Below are 27233 nucleotides of genomic sequence, written 5' to 3'. Positions count from 1 at the left end.
CACTGCAGAGCCGTGCTTTAAAAAAAAAGGTCTCTGTGATTGAGTGTATTAGGTATTCTGCAGCACGTGCTTGAGGACACAACCCTCTCACGGTGAGCAGAGGTTTATGTAATCTGCAGGAGGCAGCGGCAGTTTGTGGAGGTAATGATTTATAAAGGCTTCAGTGGACCAATGAGGGAGGAGAATAAATGAAAACTGGCTGATGTAAACAAAACGCGTTTAAATTAGCTTTTGCAATTTCTTCTGAGGTAGAAAATTCAACATGTTCCTTAGGCTGAATACACACAATGCATTTTTGGTAATAAAAAAAAAAATCCACAGAATAAATGCTACGTTAAAAACAAGATTTAAGGCATATCTGTCACGGTTAAAGGAGCATCTGAAATGGCAAGAAAAAGCAAGAGAACTAAATACATTAAATATGAAATTCATGTTTGTATTATTTTACACACGGATATTATTTTCCATCATTAGGCACATTACTGATATTTTGGCTTTCTAGATTGAGTTGTTAACGGCTGAGTTGTTACAGCGTTACTTTTTAGTGCTCATGCTAAAAAAACACTATCCTATCCATACTGAATATAAAATTGATTATGAAAACATATGAGACTATTGATTGTTTTTAAGAATGAGATGAGTTGAAAGCAGTTTCTTTCTGGTCCAATCAGATTAGAGCCAACTAGAAATGTGGCATATTACTGTAGATTCAGGCAATGCAGCCTCACGTACAACATACGAGAGAGGGTTTAAATAGTTAGTACAATAATTAGAGAATTAATGAAGTGATCAGACAGACTGACAGAGAGCAATACACCATTTGACAAAGCTGGGCAAAATCACACACACACACACACACACACACACACACACACACACACACACACACACACACACACACCACACACACACACACACACACACACACACACACTTCAATTCCTTGTTTTCACAAACAGAAAGTGGCACTGCTTTCAACTCATGTTAGGTGTATTAACCTATTGAAAGGTTTCATACCTGTCTGTGGGTGGAGCATCTGGGGAAGATCTGACTGCTGATTGGTTAGAGAGGACAGTCGATGGCGAGAGTGAGAGGAGGAGTGGAAGGAGCCAGAGATGCTGCAGGACGGAGCTTAGAGCAGGAACAGAAAATGCAAGGGACCCGCCCACCCACGTCCTACTTCCTTTATGACACCCCCTTTACTTCCAACACACACATACAGTATACACATACACACCCATAGTGCTGAAAAGAAAGTAGTTGTCATTGTACAGCGAGTGTGTGTGTGTGTGTGTGTGTGTGTGTGTTTGTGTGGAAACAAGACAGGGAGAGGCAGAGAAAAACAAAATGCAAGCAGTTCATCAATAGAAAGAAGGGAATTACAAAGCAGCAGAAGTAGTATGTGTTGTACTGCGTGTGTGTGTGTTTCCATACAGCACTTGCATATTTCCATAGATATATAGTGTTCAGTGAAAACCTTCAGCATTCTGTAATTGTCCTATCAAAAGGACAAAACCCCCAAAAACAAAACAGACAACCTTTTACCCGTCACCTCATTAACCAGGCAATACCATACCATATCATACAGGTACTGCATATTACACGGTACCAGCAACACTGTACAAGCAAAAAAAAAGAAGCAAAGTCTTTCATTTAATTAACACAAGTGTTGAATATTTTCTCTTGCTGGCCATAGTGAAAACCTGGTGTTGTCCCTTTTTTGGTGGAGTCAGTCAGCCCCATCTGAAATGTAGCAAACACAGTGTTGCTACTGCTAGCTACATTAGCTAGGAAACTCATCAACTCTTGTTATGTTAATTTCAGCAAAGCATAACAATAATATTAATCAATTTTTCATTGGTTAGTACAACCATTTATTTTATGCAGCTAGTCCAGAGCATTTGAGGGGCGAGAATTTCCGCTCCTTGCTCATAGAAATGTCCGTTCATTCCGCTCAATATGGCTTTGCGCTCAACTCAAATCACTCGCTCGAAAAAAAAGAAGAAGAAAAGAACGAAAGCTGCGTTGTATCTATCAGATGAACGACGCTAGCAAGAAGTCCGCCTGACGACAGGCACTGGCGGCATTGTATGGGGGCGTTCATCTGCATGCACTGCTCTAGCTGCAGCAACATAGACTCATGGTGTGAATGGTCCCGGGGCGAGATTGGAGCAGAAGATAAGGCAACACTCCAACATTTAAAAAATCTGCTTGGTGCTAAATCCAAAATCCTCTTGCTCGCACTCCACACTCGCTCTCGCTTCGCTCCCATGCTCTGTCCGGGTCCAGGTCACATTAACGCAGTTTTCCCTATTTGTAGAAATTATTGTTGTTGGGAAGTAGTGAAAAATGTGCTATGATCCATACTGGCTTTCCATTAAACTTTAAGACTTTGAACAGCATGATCATGAAACCAGTATAACGATTTAAAAGTGTTTTTCAAAAAGTTATTAAATATAACTTTGTGAACCCCTGGGCAGAAATGAGTGAACACCGTGGAAAAGTACCGTCAGGTCATTTGGTTTCATGAAAACAATTTCTTTGTTAAGTGGATACTAAAATATAAATGAAAATGTCACCGTCTATGACTGTTCAATTTCTCTGGTTACACTTCATTACATAATAGCAGTCACACAACTTTAGGAATATCCAGTAACCTCTTTCAGCCTCACATGTCTTAACGTATTAAGAACAACCATTAGGAACACATACTATTGTTACATGCATACGTAGGCTATGGTTCTATGTAAAATCAAGCCTCTGAAGAAGGCTTAATAATAATAATGACAATAATAATGAACAGAGTATGAATTGTATATGGATTATCTTACTTTGTAAGTGTCTGCTATACTAAGAATATAAGATGTAAAAGGAAAAATCCATCATAAGGTACTCTTAACCCCTGTCCAGGATTAGTATTATGGGAAAAGGCTGGCTTTCTAATTAAATTCAGCATATTAGTGATTTTAATAGCGTGCCCAAAGGGATATATGTATTTCTTTATCATTCCCTTATAAGTGAGGAGGGGGTGTCACAGTATATTTCCTGTACAATTGTAGAATGTCTTTACTGCATACTTGTACTTTCTGAATCACATACCATGATTCAGATGTATGTGGTAGCAGAGCTGACAAGAGGGTGTGGGCGCAAGCCAAAAAACATTTGGTAATTTGCCTTGTAATTATAACTCCCACACTAATGTTTGCTTTCAATAATAATTCATCATGTTGAACAGATGTTTAATGCAGTCCTTTGACTTTTGTTTGACTGGTAATTTTATTTTTTGGTTCACCCATTTCGCCACAGATTGCCTTGTATTCGCCTATTTCAACTTGTTTTTCAGCTGTGGACTGTGTTGGTGAAAAGATAATAGGGGTCGCAATTTCATAGTAAAACAATAAATTGACTCTGGGGACATTTCACAGAGTAAAACAGTGCCGTAATTAAAATAATTAAAAATGACTGCTCTATAGTCTGATCAATTGAGGTATTGTCAACAGAAAAACGTGGTATCTTTGTCTCTTTACAATAGATTTCTCCCTGGAAATAGTGAGTTTAGAAGTTATTATTTGTAGCTTAAGGATGACAATTAAGATTTACTATTAATATTGTATATAGCGGAGACATTTTGAGCTGTCAGACACGACAGCAGCTGTACTCAAAATATTACCATGAACTCATATCGCCTACATTTGGACAGATGTCTGCAAGAAAAGAAAACCCTGCACACCAATTATGTCGCCTCCGATATGCAACACATACTAGAAACTGTTTGTGAGTGTTTTATGATATATAGGAAATGTTCTCTCCGCATCTGACGTTCTTCTGCTGCTCCCAGCTCAGAGGGTGGCTTGATGACATCTGCATAAATAGAGCAGCTACTGAGCCCAATTTCCCAGCCTGGAATCCTCAGAGGATATACTTCAGGCTTTGTAAATAGCAGTGAGCACAGTGCATTCAAATCAGCTAATTTGTTTTTTAGGTTGCACATATTGTCTTTACACGGCAAGGTGTGGCCTTTGTGTGAGGAGACACTGAGCTGATCCATTGTAACTGGGTTTAACCATTCCCAGAGCCTTGTTTTAACCAAATATCAGATAAGTCTTTTGTTTAAAGCTTCAGTAGGTAACTTTTGTAAAAATGTATTTTTTACATATTTGTTAAAACTGTCACTATGTCCTGACAGCAGAACATGAGACAGATAATCTGTGAAAAAATCAAGCTCCTGCTGCTCCTCCCTGTGCTCCTGCTGCCACTTGCAGAAATACACCGCTCCCGGTCAGAAACAGCCAATCAGAGCGAGGAGGACTGTCTTAGCAGTGTCAATCACTCTCGTGTACGCGCTGCTCATACCCCTCCCCGCACAGCGCGTACCGCCGTTCGAGCTCAAGATTGCTAGTGCACTGCAGCTGTGCTAATCGCGGGAGAAACAACTTTTCAGGAAAACTGCCAATTTCTCGAGTGACACCTGCTCGGAAAACAAAGACGGGCTAACAGAAGAAGACCGATGACGAAAAGCGAGCTAAAAAGAAAGAATTAAACCGAGCCCGAAATAAAACGAGGGTCAACATCGAAGCGGCTTTTCAAAGGTGGAGGGAGCTACGCCTACTGGAAGGATTCAACACGGATTCTGAGCTAGCGTTAGCCACATTTCTGCTTGACATGTAAGTATCCCTGCTGGATTTGTTTCATTTTTTAAGAACCACACAACTAAGATATCGATGGTTACAGTACACTTTCAGTACACTGGTGATAGCGCAAATCTCAGTTTACTCCGTAGCTTGTGGCACGGCAGAAATGTTGTAGCAGGTGAAGATTAACTTTACCTGCTAACTCCTCCACCCTCAGTATAAGTAATATTATTTCGATGCCTACATTTAGCAAGCCAAAAGGTGTTTTTGTCGATCACAATAAATGTAGCTATGGTTAAACTACTTTAATTGTGCGCTGTCCCTGTCAACGTTTGGCAAGGCAGACTTCTACTTTTGATTATTTTTAAACATGTTTTCTTTCCCCTCAGGGTGTAATTTGTAAATCAAATGTCTGACACAAATTCTTTGTGCTCCTTCAACAGGTCAGACATGGCCCCGGACACAGAGGCACGTGAAGGAATCGTCTTTCAGTCCAAATCAAAATGTTCAGTATTTCCTTGTGCAGGAGTACTTTGCAAAAAAAGCTGATTTATTTTACCCATATTCTAATAAAACCTACATATTTCTAAGATGTTATTATTCCTTGGCTCATTGAGCTTCCTCAGTCATTCATCATTCCTACTGAAAGTTTACGGTTTTAAATTGATCCAAAAGGTAATTCAGTAATGTACTGTGTAACGTGCTACTTTTGTTCTCACAAATGAGCGATTACATGAAAAATCATTTTAAACCCTTTTATTGAAAAAAATTTACAAAATATAAATTTATATAAGCAAATTGTTTACATAAGCTATACCCTCCTCAGATTAAATCCCCTGTATTGTCCATGAGGATGTGGAAAGCATCGGTGGCACTGCTTACTAGCCTGCGCGTTCACGGCAGGCCCCGCTGTGGGGGAGGAGCTGTGGCGCAGCAGAGAGCAAGGGGGAGGGACCTGTAAGGTGTGCTTGTTCAAATTTTTAGGCTAAGTCCACGTTTTCTCAGAACTCCCTACTGCAGCTTTAACCACCCCACAGCCGCTTAAAATACTCACTCATTGACAGTTTTTCAATGTGAAAAAATGGTAAAAAGTAGTCTTGTAAAGGTTTTTATTTACCACTAATATATCTGATATATACTAATGTAAAAAGATTTATTCCAACCATTGTTAGCCTTTGTTGCAAACTACACCAATAATGTTCTATGCTTACCTAATAACATATTGTAATTCAGTGTCATTTTTGCATTTTAATTCTTCTTACCCATTTTGAACATGAAAAATATTATTAGAGTTGCTTATTTATTGCACATTATCTAGTTTGTCTTTCTTTTTTAATTGCTTATACGTTTTACTTTCTTTACATTTTTTGTATTCAACTCCAAATTTCAAAAGAGTAATGTAAAGTAAGTAACAGTAAAGTGAATACAGGCATCTTATCCACCTGCTGCATATCTCAGAATCTAACATCAGCCTTATTTGCTTTTAGAGCAACCATAAACTGTATACATATGTTACTGTAAATGTCCTTCCCATTATTCAAAACAGGTCATTTGCTTTAGTCAGCATGCAACTTGGTTTTAGTGTCAATGTAGGGAAGAATGATTTGCATAGATAAAAATAACTCACATTAACTCCTCCATGTCTCCGCTTGTATTTTTGCATCGTAACCATCCAACAGTGTGTTCACCACAAATGCAGCACTGTTGGATTAAGTGTTTTGTTTAACAAACAAGTCCAAGAAGTATTTTGAATGTGGCCTTCAGGGTTATTCTGTTGATATATTTACATGACGATGATATCTGTGGATGGTGTACAAAACGGAGATCCAGAGGAAACACCAAGGAATTCCATAGAAATTGTGTTCTGGTTGTGCGGAAAGTATGAAGGCAGACGACTGCTGATGCTTTTGTATTATTAAATAACACCAGATATTTAGATGGATGCAAAATCAGAGCAATAAAGGAAGTTTGTCTGTATGTCTGTACCAGTCACTCCTAAAACAAAGTGAAAGACTTACTTTTGAAATGCAAATATAAACATTTTAAAACTTTCTTCTCTTAATTTTTTTAGCAGCTCATCAAAGAGATAATACTGCATCATGATAGTATGCATCTGGTGATTTCCACCCCTACTGTTATATAGTCTGTGTTAGAATGTTTTAGGGGACTTTTACCCATGCTTCTGCACATCCTGAATGTATGAAATAATATTACCGATGCCATGTGATATAGTTTCCTTTACGTACAATATTTATAAATATTAGAATAATAAATATTAAAATAAGCCACAAAGTGACAGTCCTTACCGTGGTTTCGTCCTCGTGCAGCACCTGGTCGTATCCGCTGAGTGCCACACAGAAAATGATAGCTGTGACATCCTCAAAACAGTGGATCCACTTCTTCCTCTCCGACCTCTGACCTCCTACATCAAACAGCCTGATGGACAGAGAGACAGACATGAAGACACACGCACGAACACAATCACACACACACAGATGCAAACACACCCATGGGACTTAAAAAAGTCACCTCACTTGCCCGTGCCAAATCATACCACCATGTTCAACCACAGAGCCTTGGATGTTGAACTGTGTGTGTCTTCTGAGTCAGTCGTAATGACTTCGTACTGTAGGTCGATCCATAAAATACTATTTTTTCAATTTTTTTGAAATGATCTGACAATTTCACCTAAGTGTATGCTCCATATGTATCAGAAGTTATTTTGATTTTCATTTTATTTTTCTGTTCATTAAAATCTCTCAAATTTAAGTCTTATGGCAATGGGGACACGGGATTTCACAAATTCTGGCAGTTTTCATCTTATGTTCAGAAATGTTATCCTTGGAAAAGAATTGTTCAGTAATTCCTTGAATCTAAGGGTGTGTGACTATTGCTATTCATGTACTATACTGGCCATTTGAGATGTTTTTGCTTTAGCTGTCTAAAGGCGCCATTAAACTTCAATTTTGGGCTTTCTAAGACGAAAGTTGACAATCGTCAGAAAAATGTTGACATCAAATCTTTGGTCATTAATCAAAACAGTGGTCCTAGGTCATCTACTGATTGCCAATTTGGAGCTTTGGCTACCAAAGACAGCCTATAGCTAACTCCTGACAGTGTCGGTGTTTATTAATGTTGCATAGTCTAATGCAGGGGTTGGCAATTAAAAAAGTGCAATTAAAAAAAGTATGTATGTAATATATTTTTTTCTCTTTTGTGCTGCATTCTGTAAAGTAGGCAACAAGTGCTAGCCAAGCAGAGTAGGGCAGGTCTTGGCAGAAAAGTCAATCAACTTCCGTAAATAACAGGCTGTACTCCGGTCTTTCCTCTATGTCTGTGATTATGCTGGCTTGATCAGACAAAGTGGCCATTTTTATTGTATGGAGTTGTTTAGATAGGAGGGGCTGGCTTAGACAGGGAACAGTGGAAACACCAAGTCAGTGTTTTGCCACGTCAAACTACGACCTGTAACCTTTGGAGGAAAATGGTGAAGCTAAAACTATCAAGCAACAAAACAAGACACTAGACTATAAACTGTACATCTGAGGCCAGATGAACGTTTTCAATCTAAGTAAGCCATTTGCCTCATGTCTTCGTAAGCTTGGAAAGACAACTCTCATGTATAAGTTGTATTTTTGTGGTTGTGGTTTGTAGAGTACACTCTACTCTACAAACCCCTAGCAGAAAGGAGTGAATCTAAAGTGAAGGGAACCAAGAAACAGTTCCACATGTGATGGGGATAATGGTAGGTAGGTTGATGGGTTACACCCAGTATAGGAACACTGCAGTCTCCCACACACTGCCTGACTGCCAGTAATAGCAATTGAGCTGACAATATTTAGGCTTCTCAACAAAACACACCCGGCATACCGCCTACTCAACTGCAAGAGTAAATGCAGAGAGCATCATTCAGCAGAACTAACATTTCTCTGCGTGTTTAAATGGAGTGTGTGCCTTTGTATTTGAACACACAATAAAAAAAAACAGTTTGTGCATTTGAGAGAGATTGGGACAGGAAGTGAAACAAACATCAGCTGAAGTAGGATAGTGCATCCATCCAGAAAAATAATTGGTGTCTACAGTTTATTGACCTCTGCCCTCTGTGTGCCTATCCAAACGTTTATGTGTGTGTGTGTGTGTGTGTGTGTGTGTGTGTGTGTGTGTTTGTGTGTGTGTGTGTACAAGTGTAAAGAGGGGCAGAAATATGGTAATTAAATAAGAGGTCAGAAAAGCCACCACCACTCTTTTCTCTTCCCTCTCCTGCTACCATTCCTCCTCTCTGTCATCATTCCCACAGCTCCGGTATTGCTCTAATTGAATCAGATCTCATTAAAATGGCAGACTATCATAAATATAGGCACTTGTTTAAAGCATTTCATCTTATTAATTACAGACTGGAGTTCCTGGGTGGATAAGAGGAGCAGCCAGAGAGTACTGGTGACGGTAAAAGAAATATCAATGTCATGAGTTAATACTGACCTGAAGTGGAGGTTTTTGAAGGTAAAGTGTGTCTCGACGATGCCCGTGGTCTTCACTCGAGTCCTCAGGATGTCCTGCTCTGTGGGTTGGTAGTCGGCCGCACCAATCCGATCTAGGCTGTCTAGGTAGCTGCGCACACACAACGACACACACAGATTGAAAATCAGCAGCGGTCTATTTACTACTTTTAGTTTAGCTAGCGTAAGACACGGTATGCCTGTCAAGCTTTAGAGTTCTCTGCATGCTGAAGTGGTGTATATGAGGCTATAATGAGAGAGATGTTCTTCATTTAAAGAGTATGGGAAATTGTGTCTTTTTTAGCCTTTCCTACACTAAAAACACATGAGCAAAAGTATAGGGAATTGAATAAAAGGGATTATTTGCTTACGTAATTTATTAACGTTAGCATGCTTGGCTAACTACAGCAGTTTATTACCTACAGTGGACGGAGTGTTACGAGGCCGAGGAGCACATTATTAACTAGTGTTTTGGGTTTACAGGTTATCACACTGACCACTGTGTGGTTGCTGGTCCTGGATGCTACTACGGTATGTTAGCTAATGGCTAACATAGGCTAATGTTAGCGTCTAGCACCTTATTGGATTCGGTAAAGTTTACACTCCAGTAACCCCAGCCATTGTTACCTGAGATAGCGCTGCGTTTGACAAATTCATTGGTTGGTCCTCATCCTAAAAGCCTTTTTTTTTCTTGTAACAATAATAGCGAAAACATTCTTTTAGAAAAAAAGCTCATTAGTGTGATGTTAGAACTTAAATGTCAGGGCTTAGCAAACAGTCAATTCTGATACTAGTTTCATCATTTACATGGTGGTTAAAAGTGGTAGGCGTCGTTTGCTGATCCCACAGAGTGACATTACTTTAAATGGATGCATTTTGTTTTGCTGTAATTCACTTTGTGTTGCAGTGTAATGATGTATGTTATGGCTCAGGTGGGTGAAACAGTACAGTAAGCATTACATAACAAGCAATATGTGACAGCCACCCACTGCATTACTGTCATCAATAATAAGAGTAAATGTGCTACTCTACTGACTGCGGTGGGATAATTCTCTATCCATTTCACGCTCACTCTGTGGGAGGTCAGAGAACAGATCAATACTGTCACAACAAGTGTATAATTATTCAATAAAAGCTGCTTCATTCATTTGGTTCAGTTTGCGTTCAGACTGCACTTTAATAGGTTATGGATTTAAAAGTTATCATCCCTTTAAATCATGTATAAGTCTGTAAATTGGGTATAAAATTGAAATGGAAGGCTAGTAAAATGCACTGTTTTTTGGTTTTACTTCCCTCCTAGTGAACAGAACTTTAGTGCACTTGGAAACCAACCGAGACCCCCGCTTTTGGTCCCCACCAGAGTTTGAATTATTACTTACACCAGTGTTCTCAAACAGGGGTACTCTTACCTCTAGGGGTACTTTGGAGTACTGCAGGGGGTACATCATTTCTTTTTAAATGATAATTTAAATAATATCAGTCATGCATAATTCCTAAAATAATTATACATGCATTTAGTGATTCTAAACATTTATCTAGCATTTAAGTGTTTTTCTGTTATAATATTATCCAGTAAATCAGACTCAGATGGCAGAGCTCTGCATTGTGCCTCTTTATATACTGTAGCTAGGCATTTTTTCTACCCAAAAAGGTTTTGTATTGGTCAGGGAGTACTTAAAATAAACTGAAATAAATATTTCAAAGGTGGTTGATTAATAAAAAAAGTTGAGAACCACTGTTTTACACCACCCCAAACCAACCGGAATATCCCATTACATGCTCCAGGGTTCGGTTAAAACAGACTTACTGTAACTGCTCAGGTGTAAAAGCAACCATGTTGAATTGCCACTATGTAACAAGTGAGAAAGGGAAATGGGTGGGCTAGATGACTCGGTTCAGTTATGTAATAGAATATCCCTGTAAGTGGACCTTTATTTTTTAATGTAGAAGTATAAATTGAATAATCCTCACAGCCCTGGGAGGGCAGCTCCCTGGCTGAGGGATATTGTATAAATCCACCTTACCCTTAAGCAGGAATAGGCGAGAGAGTGAAGGGAGCTGTTACTTACTTATTCACTTTTTTTCAGCATACACTTATAATCTTTTATTCTGATTGGCTAAGAGGTGTCTGTTATGCTCTTTTAATGCCATTTTCTATCCCCATGATGTAATGCCCCCATGGAGGGTATTAGTTCTTACATATTTTCTTCTAAAAAAAAACCTTTACTTCTAAAACCAAGTGCAGGTGAGAAATAATTTACCACAAACTAACCACTCAGACATTATTGGTATTCCAACAAAGATGGGCTGGCCGAAAGTCACACAGAAAGACAGAAGAGCGGGAGATATGAGCAGAATATATACCACATCATGTATCAATGCATCCATTAGTGTTATGCTTGTAAAGCCTTTGTTTATAGATCGGTGAGAATGTGGTTTCAGAGCTTTTAAATGGATGCTGAGTTACTTCGAAGAGAATAAGAAAAAAAAGATAAAGGCTAGAGAGGGGAGGAGATAAGTGGTTGGCACGCACGCACACACACACACACACACACACACACAGTCAAAATCAGTGATTAGAACTATTGATCAAATAGGAAGGAATATGCGTAAGAGCTTGGGGTGTGGAGAGAAAGTAGAGAGCAGAAAGGGGGAGACAAAGAGAATGTGAGAGGAAGAAAGCAGTTTTTTTTACAGGGCTGTAATGAGGCAAAGTGATCTGCTGGATCTTGATTTAAATGGGAAACTAACATTGTACTAACATTTAGTACAACTCAATAATGTTAAAACTGTATTAATAGAATTTTTTTTTTGAATTTTGCTGTGTTCATTTTGAAAACTAAAAGGGATCTGATACGGTAATCAAAACTATATATATAAATAAAAGTGCATCTTATTACAAATGTTTTATTACAAATCCCAAATCGGATTTTATGGTATAGAATTTCTAGAAAGAGGAACATAAGAACTGCTCTTTACCAGATGGTGGCTGTATTTGTGTTGCCTGCCTACTGAACAAAGTGTGGTTAGAAAACTCTTCAGACACTACTTGAAAACTGTAGTGTGGATGCAAATCCTTTTCAAACACAGCATTTTCAGACTTTTCTGACATACTCCAAGGTCTTAAGATGGTGATGGTATTGGTCCGTATGCAACACAATCGGATGGGCTGTAGTGGAAATACTGAAAAACAAGTGGGCTGGGATTGTCTCCACATGGCTCTCACAGACATTTCCCAAAATGAAATTCTGACATCCATGCACAGCTGGATCGGCTATCAAAACGAAGAACAGAGGAGTTCAGATGTCACACCACGCACAGAGGGATTCATTACTCCACTATATCTTTACATATGGCTAATATTTGTCTGCTGCTGTATTAACCATCCTGTTGACCTCGGGTCAAATTTGACCTGTTTTCTATGTCAGAAACATGGCTTTCTATTCAACCAAATTTCCATCAATACCAATTGATGATCACTACTTTTATGGTCTGCCTGGGAGAAAATCTGTGATAATCCATAAACATATGTCTCTCTGACCTTAACTATTAGTCAAGATCATTTTTTAATTGCTGCATATTTTACTCAATATTTAGGTGTAATTTCATGTAAATGAGCATTATTCACCATCAATTTCATAAAGAAGTGTAAACTAGTGGTAATAAGTCATGAAGTTGGCCAAAGAGACGTAACACAGAATTGGGCTTTAAACAGGCAAACCAAACAGGAGAACGAGTGCATGGTCGACAGGAAGACAATACGAGGGTTAAAGTTCTGAACGTCGAGTACAGCGCCTTCAAAAAGAGAGACAGTGATGACCCAGGCTGGAAAGGAAGAGCACAGTGTGCAGCTGAGTCAGTCACATATGTACTGCACGAGGTGAAGGATGTGAGCATTTGATGCCTTTCTTTGTCACGTGTGGTTATAAACTGAATGTCTTTGGGTTATGGATTGTTGTTCAGACAAAAGAAAAAAACAACAAAGACCTTTCATTACGTTGTGGGAGGCTCTGGGAAATTATAACTGACATTTTTCACTATTTTATGTGTCACAGACAAAGTGATTAGGCCTAACTGGCGTATCAGTAATCAGCAGACTAATTGATAATGATAACAATCGCTGGTTGCAGCACTACTAAGCATTATAAAACGCATGTTCAGCAACCTCTCAAGCTGTATGCTAGAAGTCACAGAATCGTGTCCCTGTGTTCGATGGTTTAAAGTATCTCTTCACTGAAGTCTTCCCTTGCGGTCTCATTCTCGTTTCTGTCAGACTCCACTAGCTGCGTGGAAAGGACACATTCAAAAATAGATATTTGACTACTAAGTAAGAAAGGTCAGTTAGTAATGCTAGTATTATTTGAGCACTGGATGTGACTTTTATGAGCTTTACCTACATGGTGGGTTGAACCCTCTAAAAACAGAAGCCGTCTGCTGCTCCTATTTTCACCCTGCAGGCAACTTTCAGGCCAATGTTTTTTACATGAACTTCAATAAACACAGAATGCTAACATAATTTCCCTTATACATTTGGTGTCCCCTGAAGGTCCTACACTACATGAACAGCAATGCAAATTACGTTACATCGTGCCTGGGCATGACTTCTGTATGCTTATGTATGGATTTTTAGATGGCATACAGTATGCAGCCCACCACTGCATTCGTCCCCTTCATCATTCCGACAATTGTCTTTATGGTGCACTCAGTCGATTAACACCAGATCCCAGCGTATGCTCCTCTCATTTCCCTGTTGATGTACAGTATTACAGACGATCACCAAAGGAGTGTTCAGCACAAAAGAGAGACAAGGGGAGAGAATCTTGTCTGTGAGGTTATAATGGCAAAGATGAGCACATTTGTGTGTGTTTTTCTGGCATAGAAATCTATGTTTTATCACCACAAGCTGCAATACTCTCACAACACACACACACTCTCTACCCCTCTCTCTTTAACAGACGCTTTTATATTCAGTAGCCTTCAGCATTGTTACATGTATGTGTAAAAAGAGTCACTGGATGACCAGTAATTTACATCAACTAAGGCACTAGTGGTGATAAAACAGGGACTTAATTCCAAGAGGACTGGCAGCCTTTTTTCTTTGTTTTGGGAGGAAACAGCCAACACAGAGTGAGAAAGATTCAGAGGAGTATATAAGTATGCAGGCAAGCGGTTGCCATGTTATAGCACACAGTCAAATTGATCACTTAGTGTATTAACTCACATGACCCAACATTAGCCTTTTACATCGGCATGCGGTTCACTATAGAAATCAACCCATCAAACAAGCGCCGCAAATTACAATACGGTATAGCTGTCCGAGCTGAATTATTAATTACATGTAGGTGACATTTTAAAATACAAAGGGCTGACAACATACTTTATCCACCAGGGTATACGAAAAATGATTTTAACTATGAACATACACAGATATACATATACAAATGCATTTTAAGGCAGAATTTGTATACTTTGAGATATACCTAAAAACACTATGTGGTTGTATGTGTTTTTTACAGTATCAGCCCAAGGCAGGTCGTGTTCACTGTCCTTCTTCATGGCTGTTGCTAAGTAACCGATTTTTAAAAGGTTAGACGTCTCTCCCCTACTGTGATATTCTGACACATATTTACAACCAGCGCTCGTCACTTCTGCACACGCCGCAGTGACATGATGCAACACGATACAACTTGGCCACAACATAAAAGGGCTCTGAATCGATAAAGGAAAAAAGCCCTGTCATTATTTAGCCCTGAGACGAAGAAAAGCCAGGACATTTTATACTGATGATGCACACATGCTTCAAGGCACCGCTGTCCAGATCACCACATTGATTTTGTATTTCAGCCTTTCATGAACACAAGCATGCTGACCTTTAAACACAGAACGTAAATGTAGTCGACAAATCTTCAGAGTCCAAATAGGTTTATTTTTTCAGAAGATTATTTATGGGGCTTTTCCCTTTATTAGATATGACAGTGGATAGACAGGAAAAGGGGGGAATGACAGAGAGAAAAAGGGCCACAGTTCGGACTCAAAAGGACACCACCTTCATGAGGCGCACACTCTACTGGGTGAGCTAGAGGCCACCCATGGGTCTGAAAAGTGAACCCAATGCAGAAGTGCCTTAAACCCACATTCTGCTTGTACAGAAGTCTATGGGAAAATGACCCTACTTCTCACTTAATTTATTACCTCAATAAACCTTTTCATAACGGGTTTATGGCCTCAATCACTAGTTTAAGGGAATTTCTGCCGATTTCATGTTCTGCCGAATATGCAGATAAATGGCGCCAGAACCCTGCAGGTCTGCGTTTAGCTGCCGGTAAATCTCCACTGGCTGACTCGCTTTAGAACGGTTTAAAACTGCAACTTTCCCTGTTGCGTTTAGCTTAGCGCAGCACCATTGCAACCATAAACAACAAGGGCTTGGCCACGTCATCTTTCCCAGCTCCACCCTCTTGTCAAAAATTGTCACATCTAGTTGCAGAAAAAAAAAACAGCGGCACCCGTATTGTCAAAATCAAGGCTTCAAAACGGCAGTTCAGAAGCCAATGGGTGACGTGACAGATGCTATGTCCACTAATTTTATGTAGGCCTTTAAACATTCGGTTACCGTTAATTTGTCAACAAATTAACTTTCTAAAGCTGGAAATGGACAAGACACAGAATCAATATTGGTAGTAAAGAATGGAGAACGAGGCCATTTTGTCTGACATTTAACTTCAATTATTTCTAAACAAGTATACTCAGACTGCTTGCTATTAGTGGGCACGATGCCCTCTGATCTTTTAATACTGCAGTCTTTAAGTGGAATAAACCAAAGTACCAAAGCCACACGCTGGACCACTGTTCACTTAACTACTTCAACTGACATCTTATTGTCATTGCATGTGTGTTGATATAGAGGCTGTGACTAAGTGGGCTCGCGCACACTACTGTGTCACAAAGGCAGAGAATGTAAATCATGAATCATAAACAGAGTGTATGTGTATTGTGGTAAATAGGTCAGGACATGCAGGACATTTGCACATAGATAGAGAGAGAGAGAGAGAGAGAGAGAGAGAGAGAAAGAGAGGGATAGAGAGAGAGCGGGGAGCTGGGTTGCTTTAGGCAGTACTTGCTCCTCAGAATAGAGCTTTCTGCTTTCTATGTAATGCAAACACATTACACGCATGTGTGGTTACACACACACACACACACACACACACACACACACACACACCCTTCTGGTACTATAACCTTGTTCACTAAATACACGACAACTGAAAAGCCTTTTCACAACAAAAACTGAAAAAAATATCTTAACCCAAGAAAAACAGTGTTGACTTTCTTTCGATTTAAGGGATTGTCAAGAAAAAGGCACACACACACACACACACACAGAAACTGAGTGTGTGTGATCATGTGATATCTGTCCTATCTGGTTATTGGCTGTTTGTTGTGTTCTGCTCCACAGGCCACAACATAATAGGAAGTGTGCATCAATCCTTAATGTGACATTTAACACAGGCACACACGCACCACGCACATGACACACACACACCGGGCACACGTGTACACACACACACACACACACACACACACACACAACCACACAACACACCACACAACACACACACACACACACACACACACACAGCGGATGTTGTAACTAACCACATGTAAATGTTGACAGGAATGCTTCCACTTTCAAGATATCTGCCATGTTGAGACGTAAGTGCTGCAACTCTCTCTCTTTCCTTCTCTCCTCCGTTTCTTGCTCTCTCATCATTTTTAACTTACCAACTCACTCTTTTCCTTGCCTTTTTTGTCTCATTTGTCTTTCGGTCTCTGTCATCCACTACATTTTTACATTATTTCTTTGCCCTAGCCTCTGTTTGAATTCCCCTCTCTTGAAACCTACATTTTCTCATCTGTCTATATCTTTCCTGCCCTCTCTCTGTCTGCCTTTTGTCATGTTCTCTGTAGGGGTGGGAATCACAAGACACCTCCTGATACAATGTCATCATGATACTTATACAATATTATAGTAGCAATTTTAAACATATTGAAATATTCAGCGATATATTGCAATTTATTACCTTTTTTTCAACTACTAATTTTTCCCAATTTAAAATGTTATCTCCAAAAGGAAACTTTGTCAACATGGGTTTTACCTCAATGTTATTGCTGCAAAATGGGATTGTCGAGCAGGCAAACTGACCAACACATATATAGTAAAAGAGCGATACTTGGCGCCTGTGTATCGATACAGTATTGCCACTGAAAATATCGCAATACTATGCTGTATTGTTATTTTCCCCCACCCCTAATTCTCTGCTTTGTTCATTCTTTTGCTACTTTTTCAGTTGGATGTTACCTGTGTGTCTGCATTAGCTTAGGACACTTATTTCAACTGGTCCATTACCATCCAAATGGTTCATTTGATCTCATCTCTAGATGTGGTTTGTTGTCATTTTAGAAAATTCAAATGGAAATATGTAATGTATGTATGCAGCATTTAGCAAGTAACATCACTGCTGTATGTAACGTATGAGACCCTTGCTGCCTGAATCAGTGTTTTTGAGTCATTGGTACACGGCAGTTCCAAGGTGGAAATGCTCAGGCATGGCACTGACTGCTTAGTTCGCTCACAATATGTTTTATATCATATAAAAAAACACCATATGGACATGTTAACAAGGTTATAAACATGACTTTTATTGAAGGGGGTCTGTAAAGTATATTGGTTTGGAGCAGAATGCCGTTTCATATGAATTCATGTTATTAAATGGTCAGTGTATTAACTACAGAAATACACTGGGTTCCTTCACTCCATCTGTGGCTGGAGCCTCTACAAGGGGTATACGTGCAGCGTACAGTATGTGCTGCCCACAGCAACTAAGATATATGACTCCATCTGTCACTCTATTCTAATTTCATCCTATGTCACTGTGTAATTTCACTGGATGTACGGTGCACAATTAAACAAGGGCTATACGCACAAACATGTCACTTGAGGGAAATAACTCCCCCCCTTGCTCTCTCTCTAAATGTCTCCTTCGCTCTCTCTCTCTTCTCTCTCTCTCTCTCTCTCTCTCTCTCTCTCTACCCACGCACAGGCACTCTGCATAAATCAGGCCCTGTACTTGTAATGGTGATTGACTGTGTGGCGTAAGAGCTAGGTAATGTTCACATTTAGAAGATTATAAATGAAAGCTTGTTTTTGTTTGTTACGGTGGGTGGGTGGATTTTTTTTTAATGACACTGGGGTGTTAATGACTGATCTATTGATCAAGACTTAGGAAATTAGGACTTATGGGCTGGTGAAACACACACACACACATACACACACGCTACTTTGCTGAATCAGTGACATGTTAATGTTATTCACACACACCCTGTTTTGTCATTTCGCTCACTATAAACACACGAGGATTGCAAATGTTAACATTCTTGTCTGATATGGTGGTTGTAAGGACACAACATCCTCATTCCTTTCATTTGTCACTTTGTCACCGTAGACAACATCCCTTCATATTCACTCACACTAGAGCTGGGAAATCACCTGAGATTAATATCACAATTATTTGTCACTTTTACCTCTGTAACAATAAATGAAACAATATCTTAATACAAACACTGTGAATGAGACTCTCCGCCCATGCAGCGGACCTCCTATTCATTCTGTGCGATTTATATTTGACATGCTCGCTGATTAGGAAAACTTTTGGGTTTGTGCTTGTGAAAACAGGTAAATCAAACTAGATAGGATTCATTTCACATATCCTGCAACTAGAGCTGTGCAATGTAACAATATATATCGTCAAAACAATAAAAAAGTTTGTCTTTTTTTTTTTTTTTTCTAGTGCTGTCAGTTGAAAGCATTATTAACGGCGTTAACTGTGTTATATTAACCTGTTTTAACGGCGCCAATATTTTATTGCAAGATTAACGTTCTTTTTGGTCTAGCAAACTTTGTAGTTTTTTCACATTCTGTTGCAACAACTAGTAACGAAAGAAAAACTACAACACCACACCGGATCTAGCTAGACCGGAAACAAAACAACAGGCACGCCGCACACACTAAAGAGAAGTAAAGTAAGTAAGTAAGAGAAGATTCTGAATGGACTTTTTAAAAGTTGCCAAATGTTCTATTGACAAGACCAAAGTGATCTGTGTGTTTTGTGGTTGTGAACTGAGCTATCATCACAGCACGTCCAGTCTGAAATACCACTTGATGGCCAAGCACACAGCTGTGAATTCCCCCCCAAAGTATTTTTTCACCCTTTAAGTGGTGAACAGTTTTACACTGTGTAAGAGATTATTTGCTCCAAGTGAGAATGTTACATGTGAAATTGAACACTACAGTAGGCTGTATGCCAATGTTGTTTGCACAAAACAAGCCGATCCACTTTTCCATGTTGATAAGAGCATTAAAATGAGAAAAGAAAATATTGGGAAATAAATAAATCATGGGTCATTGACATTAATGTAATTAATTGCGATTAAATATTTTTAATTGTTTGACAGCACTCAGTTTTTAATATCATCTCTATTAAGATGTCAAAACAACCTGCAGCAAACTGCATTACGGCAATATTTACGGAATTTACACGTCGTTTTGGGTTCTGAGCCTGACACGTTAATTTTGCAGTGCTTAAAGTTCTTAAAAAACTGAGAAAATACTATATACTATATAGTACTTTTCATTTCAAGTAGTTAACTTATACAGGAGTATACAAAAATAAGCTGTACCATGTGGTTATTTCATATGCTATACTATTTTTTATCAAATCACCAAAAAACATGCAATTATATAATATACACTGGTATTGAGATTTAAAATTATATGAAAAGATTTTGGCCCAGCCCTACCTGCAAAAATACACACACACACACACACACACACACACACACACACACACACACAGTCAGACTGAGTGCGGTCTAATCATGTGATATCTGTCCTATCAGGTTTTGGGTGTTTGGGGTGTTCTACTCCACAGGCCACAACATCATAGGAAGTGACCATGTGTACTTACTACTGCGCTGAATCGTTGAGCTGGTACTCGCGGGCGCGGCTGAAACACTCCTGGATCCCTGAGTCGGACCACAAACGCATCATGGCGGAGAGCAGCTCGGCGGAGTAAGGCTCTGTGTCCTCCATGCGACTGACCACATCACACACCATCTTAGCATCCGCCTAGTGGAGACAGGATGGGGAGAAGCAGGAGGTTGGTATTCTTAGAGGAGCAGCGTGTTCTCTAAACTCCAAAAGTTCTGTAATCTTCACATCACATCTCAAAAAGACATTAGCATAATTATTGTAAACAAGCACAAGCACCACAGAGACTGTAAGTCTGTACAGTACATTGCGCCACTGGGTTAACAGACACCCTACAGTATGATGAATACTGTTTGTCAGTTGACATTGTAAGTGCAATATAAAAAAAGAAAATATTGAGCTATTACATACAGCAGAAGAGAGAGAACAATGCCCTGGAGGGGGGAGGATTAACAGAAATGGAGGATGAAAAGGAGAGAAGAAGAAGAGGAGGTTTAAGAGTAACAACAATTACAGAAAGCGATTACAGGAGATGAACGAAGAGAACAAGATTAGGGGGGAGAGAGAAAAGAATGAGGGCATTTTTCAGCTCCCACTGGTCCATTTATTCTCCCGGTGAAAAGCCTTAACAAAAGCGTCATTTAAAATTCATGTGTCATTACAAACCCTGAGTCAGTACAGAGGTAGAAACACACCAGAGAGCTACCACAGTTGATGGGGAGGCCTGAGTTCCAAATACCATTTTAATGTCATCAAACTGCAATGTGGGCAAACCTTTGAGAAGATTCTCTAAAAAGCATCAGCCAGGTGGACTTTGACTAAATGTTAAGGTTTTCTTTGGGGTCTTTTTCTTTCATAGCTGCAGAAGGACACAGAGGAGACTGTTGCCATGCAGCAGTGATCTGGATCTGGTCCCTTCAGGGGCAGAGACTCTGCACTTAGCTCTTTCCAGACAAAGATGCCGATAAATCAGCTCCTCCAAAGGACAACAATGGAAATAAGCTCTTGGGTTTTAAGATACGATGCCTCGTGTTAACGCATACACACACACACACACACACACACACACACACATATATATATTTATATATATGTTGTCGAAAAAAAGTTCAAAAGCTTCAATCCTGGTAGCTGAAAATAAGTAAGACTTAAAAAAAGTCTTAAAACCCCAAGCTGTTTCGGTCATGAGATCATAATAGTTCCACAAATTAGGTACTGACGTTATTTCATACATTGATTGCATGATATAAGCAAGCTATTAGCTATATAGTTCCTATTGTAACATTAAAGAGACATAATATATACCATTTTCAGGTTCATACTTGTATTTTTTTTACTTGCTTTCATGTTCAAAAATCCCTTTATCTTTCTCATACTGCCTGAGATTCTCTGTTGGAGCGCCTGTCTCTTTAAAGCCCACTCCCAAAAAAACGCCCAGTCTGCTCTGATTGGCCAGTCAGAGTCTCTGCGTCTGTGCTCTGCTTATAAACTGTTAACAGTCTATGGCTCTGCTGTTGCTGCCTCTGTGCAACGGAGCATATCACAGGACTTTGTGAAAAAACAGACCGCCATGGTTACAGCTTTGTCTGACGTTAGCATGTAGCTACCAGTGGAGGTGTGTGTAGCGTTAAGGTAAGGACTGCAGTAGTGCCTGCCTGGAGAAGATGACCATATATGTAGAGGAAAAAAAAACGCCTCGGGATGACATCATATAGAGTCGAGTGTAAAACTAACTGTTGAAACCCGAGCATCCATAACAGTTGGACAACTGAGGTTTTGGCTCACAGAGATTTCTTGTTAATATGCTTAACTCATTATGTAAAGCTTTGGCCACGTTGAACATGAACAACGTGAGGGTTCGATATGTGGGGGTGGATCACTCTTTATGGCAGTAAACAGCAGGATGAAGACGGATAATTTTCTCAGTACCCTACTTTTACTGAAAACGTACATAAAACCACCACTTCCTCGTTCCCCCTCTCCGTGACTGGCACTAACCAAACGAAACAGAACTTAAAATTAACCGATCAGAGAGGCCGATTGAACCCAAATAGTCCTGACATTAATATTAAACCCGTAATATGTACTAATATTGTGTGTAACAAAATATGTAAATGAACTAACTGACTAAAAACTGGAATAATACTATTAAAACTCAAAAATAAATTACATTAAATTCTGAGCCTTACAACTTTCCAAATATAAATTAACTCCACTTCTAAACCCTACAACATGACAGAAATAAAAGCAAAGCATTATAGGTCTCCTTTAATTTTATAGAAAGTGATCTATTGGTTGAATTCAATATTGTACTTTGCTTGGAATCCTGTCTTATTATTGCATTAATGAGTGCAAAAAGATTATTTTTGGGATTTGGTTTTTTTAATTTAAAATTTTGATTCATTCTGTGTTTTTATGGGAAATCTTTAAAGCCACTATCTTGGGGTAAACCTGCCCCCCCCTCCCCCCAAACGCGGAGAACTGTTTTTGCTGTCCTTCCCTTCCCCAAAAAGGGGGAATTTGGGTCCCCCCATTGACAACATGAGGGGGAAAACCTAGGCATCCCTTCCCCCAAGGCTAAAAAACCCCCCATTTTTTTTTTCTGTCCGACCCTTTTTTCCCCTTCCCCGGAAAAAAAAACATGAAAAGAAATAAAAAAATAAAAAAAACTGCACTTTTCGTTTCCTTTTTAGTTTTGCTCATTTACTAATTCCCCTTTCACTTATTATTTGTTTTTTCTGGAGTTTGCACCTTCGGGTTAAGCACTTAAATTTGAGCGCTTTGGGTAAAAGGGTCAGCCCAAATGAAGGGAAACCAGCCGCATAGACCCCCCCCCCCCCTAATTCCACTGTCATAACGCATCCTTCCTTTGCAATCTGCTGTTTTTTCCCCTTTTTTTTCCTTGCACTTCCCCTTTTAAAATGACCTTTATTGCTCCCAAAATATTGCCCCCCGGGGGTTATAAGGCCTCCCTTGGTTTTTTTACATTGGGTTTTGTTATTTTCCAAACCCCCCCCTAGTCACATGCTTAAAAAAAAGAAAACGACCTACCCTACTAGGTATAAAACATTTCAACCTACCGTACTTCTATAATGTGATATTTCTATTACTGTGGCCTCAGAAAGGTTTGAGTCAGCAAAAATGAAGTATAAAAGAGCGTGAAACCCAAATTCAAAATACTTTTTAAACTAGCAAGCGAACCCGGGTGCTCCAACCCCGGGAAAAATAATTCATCAGTTCATGCTTTAAAAATTGAAAACTTTTTTCCAATAAACTATCGTAGAGGATGAGGGGTTCCCCACATAACTTATCCGGCTTTAATTGATTTGGGGACGGCACCCCCAGCTGAAATTAAAAATAAAACCAAAAGGGGATGATCGGTTTTTATTTTTCCCCCATACCCTTTCAAAACCCAAAGCTTTTCCAACAATCAGGAGGAATAATAACAGATTGCGTGGGGGCGGGATTTTACAGTTGCTTTGCTCCCCCCGCAGCAACATTTAAAACTCACCCATTGAACTCAACCTGGTAGTGGCCTGGTGCAACCGTGGACTTGTAATGTTAACATTCATTCCTGAAATTTCGCCGGTGGAAAATTAAAAACTTAAAAGGCCCAATTTGGGGCAACAAGATTTTTCCCGACAAAGAGCTTGCTGATAAAGTGTTCTTTTTTACAGGAAACAACCCTTTTAACCCCAAAAAAGGGTTTGTAACCCGTAAAAAGGCAAGGGGCCCCCCTCCCCTTTAATTTTTTTTTTCTTTCTCCTATTCCACATTATGGACTACTTTTCTGTTTTTCCTTAATCCTTTTCTAGCTCTCACTCTCCTTGCCGCTTTTCCCTTTGTATAACCCACCCAAGTTGAAATATTTGGTCAAACCAAAATACCTCAAAAAAGGCCTGATAAGGTGGGATAAACCCAAAGTCGATTTTCAAATGGGTTATCATCTAGTTACCAAAAATGTCCGTGCAAAATGATGTGCTAACCTATCCTGTAGATGTTGACATACTTTGCATGATAAGTGAAAGCCTTGTCGTGACAGTGGTGCTAGAGGAAATCAGAGGATCACCAAAGTCCGTAAGATTCATTCTCTAGGCCTAGGGGCCTTGAATATCTGAAGCAAATTGATTGGCAATCAATCCATTAGTTGTTGAGATATTTCCCTCTGAACCACAATTGTCATCCTCACGGTGCCGCTGGATTTAAAGTCAGAGGATCGCCACTCTCGGCAGGACTCCTCCTCTAGTTACCATGAATATCTGTATAAGATTACATAGCAATCCATCATAAAGTTGTTGAAATATTTCAGTCTGGACCAAAGTGGAGAACCGACCACAGACATTGCCATTTGCATGACTTAAGAACCAGTGAAACTGTCTAATAATCAGGAAATTAAGTATCAGTCTGTGTAACTTCAAGCTTCAGGCTCATCAACAGTCTGCACATATAGCTACAAAAGGTGAGCAATTTGTATGTATTCCATGTCTTTATTGTTGTGTTCAATTTTACACGGAATGTCGGAAACTGTACACGTCGACGGGAAATGTCATGGTCGGAAAGATAACTTTCTTTTATATTATATTAGTTATTGTTTTTTCCCTATTGCCTCGTTTGCATTTTTATTTCAGCTAATGACAATGTTTTTTACCGCCTAGTTTTCATTAACAATTATAACCTTGATCCAAACTACAATCTTTTCCCCAATCTTGACTCCAAAACTCAACTGCCGTTGCCGCATGCCGCTCACTTTTTGACGGCCAACTGCCACGGCCCCTGAAAGTCACGGTGCCCTGTACCCGGCTCACAGTCTTGTCGGCTAAACTCAACTAGCAACGGCCTCTGAAACGACCAGCAGCTCACGGTGCTTTGTAGCCGGCTCCTAGTAACTTTTTATCAGCTACATTTCACTGTGAAGACACATAAACCTGCCAGTAGGGCTGGGTACCAAATCCAATATTTTTAGGCACTGACCAGAATTGTCTCCATGGTATTGGGAATCGAAAAATGCCTTGTCATTCAATACCCAATTTCAATACCTAAGGAGCAAATCCCGTCAGCGTCACGGGGGCCAATAAGCATATAGCATTCTTCTAGCAAGATCTAATGATGTTTGTGATTGGCTGTTTAAACATTGAGACATGCAGCAAAAACTTTGTGCCATAATGTGTAATGTTGAAAAAAAAGGTTTTAATAATAATTGGTATCCAAAATTGTTCAGGAACCGGTATAAAAGTCACAGTATTGCTATTGAATTTTTTTTTAAAGGATCCCGAACTCTGACAGCCAGCGGTCGCCTAGTTTGGTATGATATCATACAATTTGGTGTGCATACATTTTCATACAACATTATACGACCCCGTTCATGAGAATGCATTGCAAGCTTTCTTTCTTTCATTGGTTCATTTGAAAGGTCTGTAGCTCTGTTTCCATCCACACGTTTTTGTCCGAATTAAGTGACATAGAATGAAAAAGGTCTTATGAAAGAGTAAAATTCGATGGAATTTCATGAATATCGACTCAAACGAAATACGTTTGGTCTCATCGGATTTTCTTTTGATCAATATACGGCTTATGCGACAAACGCTGACGGAAATGGTATTTTCCGAATAAATAATGAATTGCAATTACATTTTAGGTCAGAACGGCTATTTTAGATAGCAAAAATCTAACAAATGCCATAATTTATCAGGAACTCGCAAAGGAAATAGGCTACAAAGGTTAGGACAAGCTGTGGGACGTCCTCCGGAGTATATGGAAGGTGCTCAAACAGCGAGACATGTCTAAAAAAAAAAAAAGAGTTGTCTCGCAGCGGTGCAAATTGCATCTGCATCTTCATAGCAATGTGTTGATAATGTTTTTTTTTTTAATTTTAGCTTGATATGTCGCTATCAGCTGGCACATAAACACTATCACAACTTGTGCAATATTGATCATGTGTTGGTGGACATCGTGATCCATTTTGTCTAGAAAAACTTTGTTCACAAATGTTTGTTTAAATGAATCAATTCAATATACCAATTTGATTGCAAAACAGCATGTGACGTCATTACGCACAGGTTTTTATTCGCTGGATGGAAACACACTTTCACCAGATTTATTCGCATGTTTTTTTAATTTTTTTTTACCAAACTTCAGACAATTCGATTGACAAGTGGATGGAAACTTAGCTAGTGTGAACATGAACTAGACCAGAACTATGGCAAGTCTTCGGTCCGGACTCAATAAACTAAAGTACAGGTGTGAAAGTGACCTTAGTCTTGTACTTGCATTGTTTGTGTACTATACAGAGTTGCTGTGGACTGTCAACATCAGCAAGACATTGTCCCTCGTTGACCTCCGTCCCGTCTATCACTCTCTGCATCCAAGCATACCAACTCTCCACCCGCCTGACCTCCTCCAGTCACCCAGTCTTTCTTTCAGCCATCCCTCCATCAACCTCATCTCTGTCATTCTATCTGACCTCTCTATATATCTACTTATTTCTCGACAGTGTTTTGTATCTGTCTGTCCTTCATCTCTCCTTCCATCTGTGCCCATGGCCATGTTTGTTTTGTTCTCCATTTGTCCTCTCCTGGCATCATGTTTCTGGTTGCTCCCTCTATATTTCTCTCCTTCCCGCCCCCTGTCTTTCTGTCCGTCCTCTAATTTACTCTTCACTCAAGCCGTCCCTCTCTCATTCTTGACATTCTTGTCACTGTCCTTTGGTTAGTCTCCTGTGCTCCTCCCATCTCTTTTCTCTGTATTTTGGTTCCCCCCCTCCCTCTCAATCCCTGTTCTTTTCATAACTCTACATTCTGTCTCCCTCTCTCTGACCTGCTCTGCTCCTCCCTTTCTCAACTCTATGACACTGACATTAGCGTCACTGACCCTTGTTATGTTGAACTATTTTTAACGCTGTCACCAAGGTGTGTGTGTGTGTGTGTGTGCGTGTAAATGCAAGGGACCCGCCCACCCACGTCCTACTTCCTTTATGACACCCCCTTTACTCCAAACACGCACATACAGTACACACGTACACAACCCTAGTGCTGAAAATAACGTAGTTGTCATTATATAGTC

The 27233-nt window shown here is 39.6% G+C and overlaps 1 protein-coding gene across 3 annotated transcripts in view; it reads right to left on the bottom strand.

Annotated features, from left to right (window-relative positions):
- Positions 1-27233, bottom strand: part of LOC116694135 (guanine nucleotide-binding protein G(o) subunit alpha) — a 130982-nt gene that overhangs the window by 15213 nt on the left and 88536 nt on the right. For all 3 annotated transcript variants that reach the window (XM_032523631.1, XM_032523630.1, XM_032523628.1), the window contains exons 4-6: positions 20152-20312; positions 9111-9239; positions 6938-7067 (exon numbers count right to left, since the gene is read on the bottom strand). In XM_032523631.1, coding sequence (XP_032379522.1) covers positions 6938-7067; positions 9111-9239; positions 20152-20312 — 420 coding nt within the window. The remainder of the gene's footprint in view (positions 1-6937; positions 7068-9110; positions 9240-20151; positions 20313-27233) is intronic.

This window comes from Etheostoma spectabile, chromosome 8 (genome assembly GCF_008692095.1).
Source record: "Etheostoma spectabile isolate EspeVRDwgs_2016 chromosome 8, UIUC_Espe_1.0, whole genome shotgun sequence".
NCBI classification, from domain to species: domain Eukaryota; kingdom Metazoa; phylum Chordata; class Actinopteri; order Perciformes; family Percidae; genus Etheostoma; species Etheostoma spectabile.
Note: the sequence above shows the minus strand (reverse complement) of the source record. Positions and strands in the feature narration are given on the sequence as shown.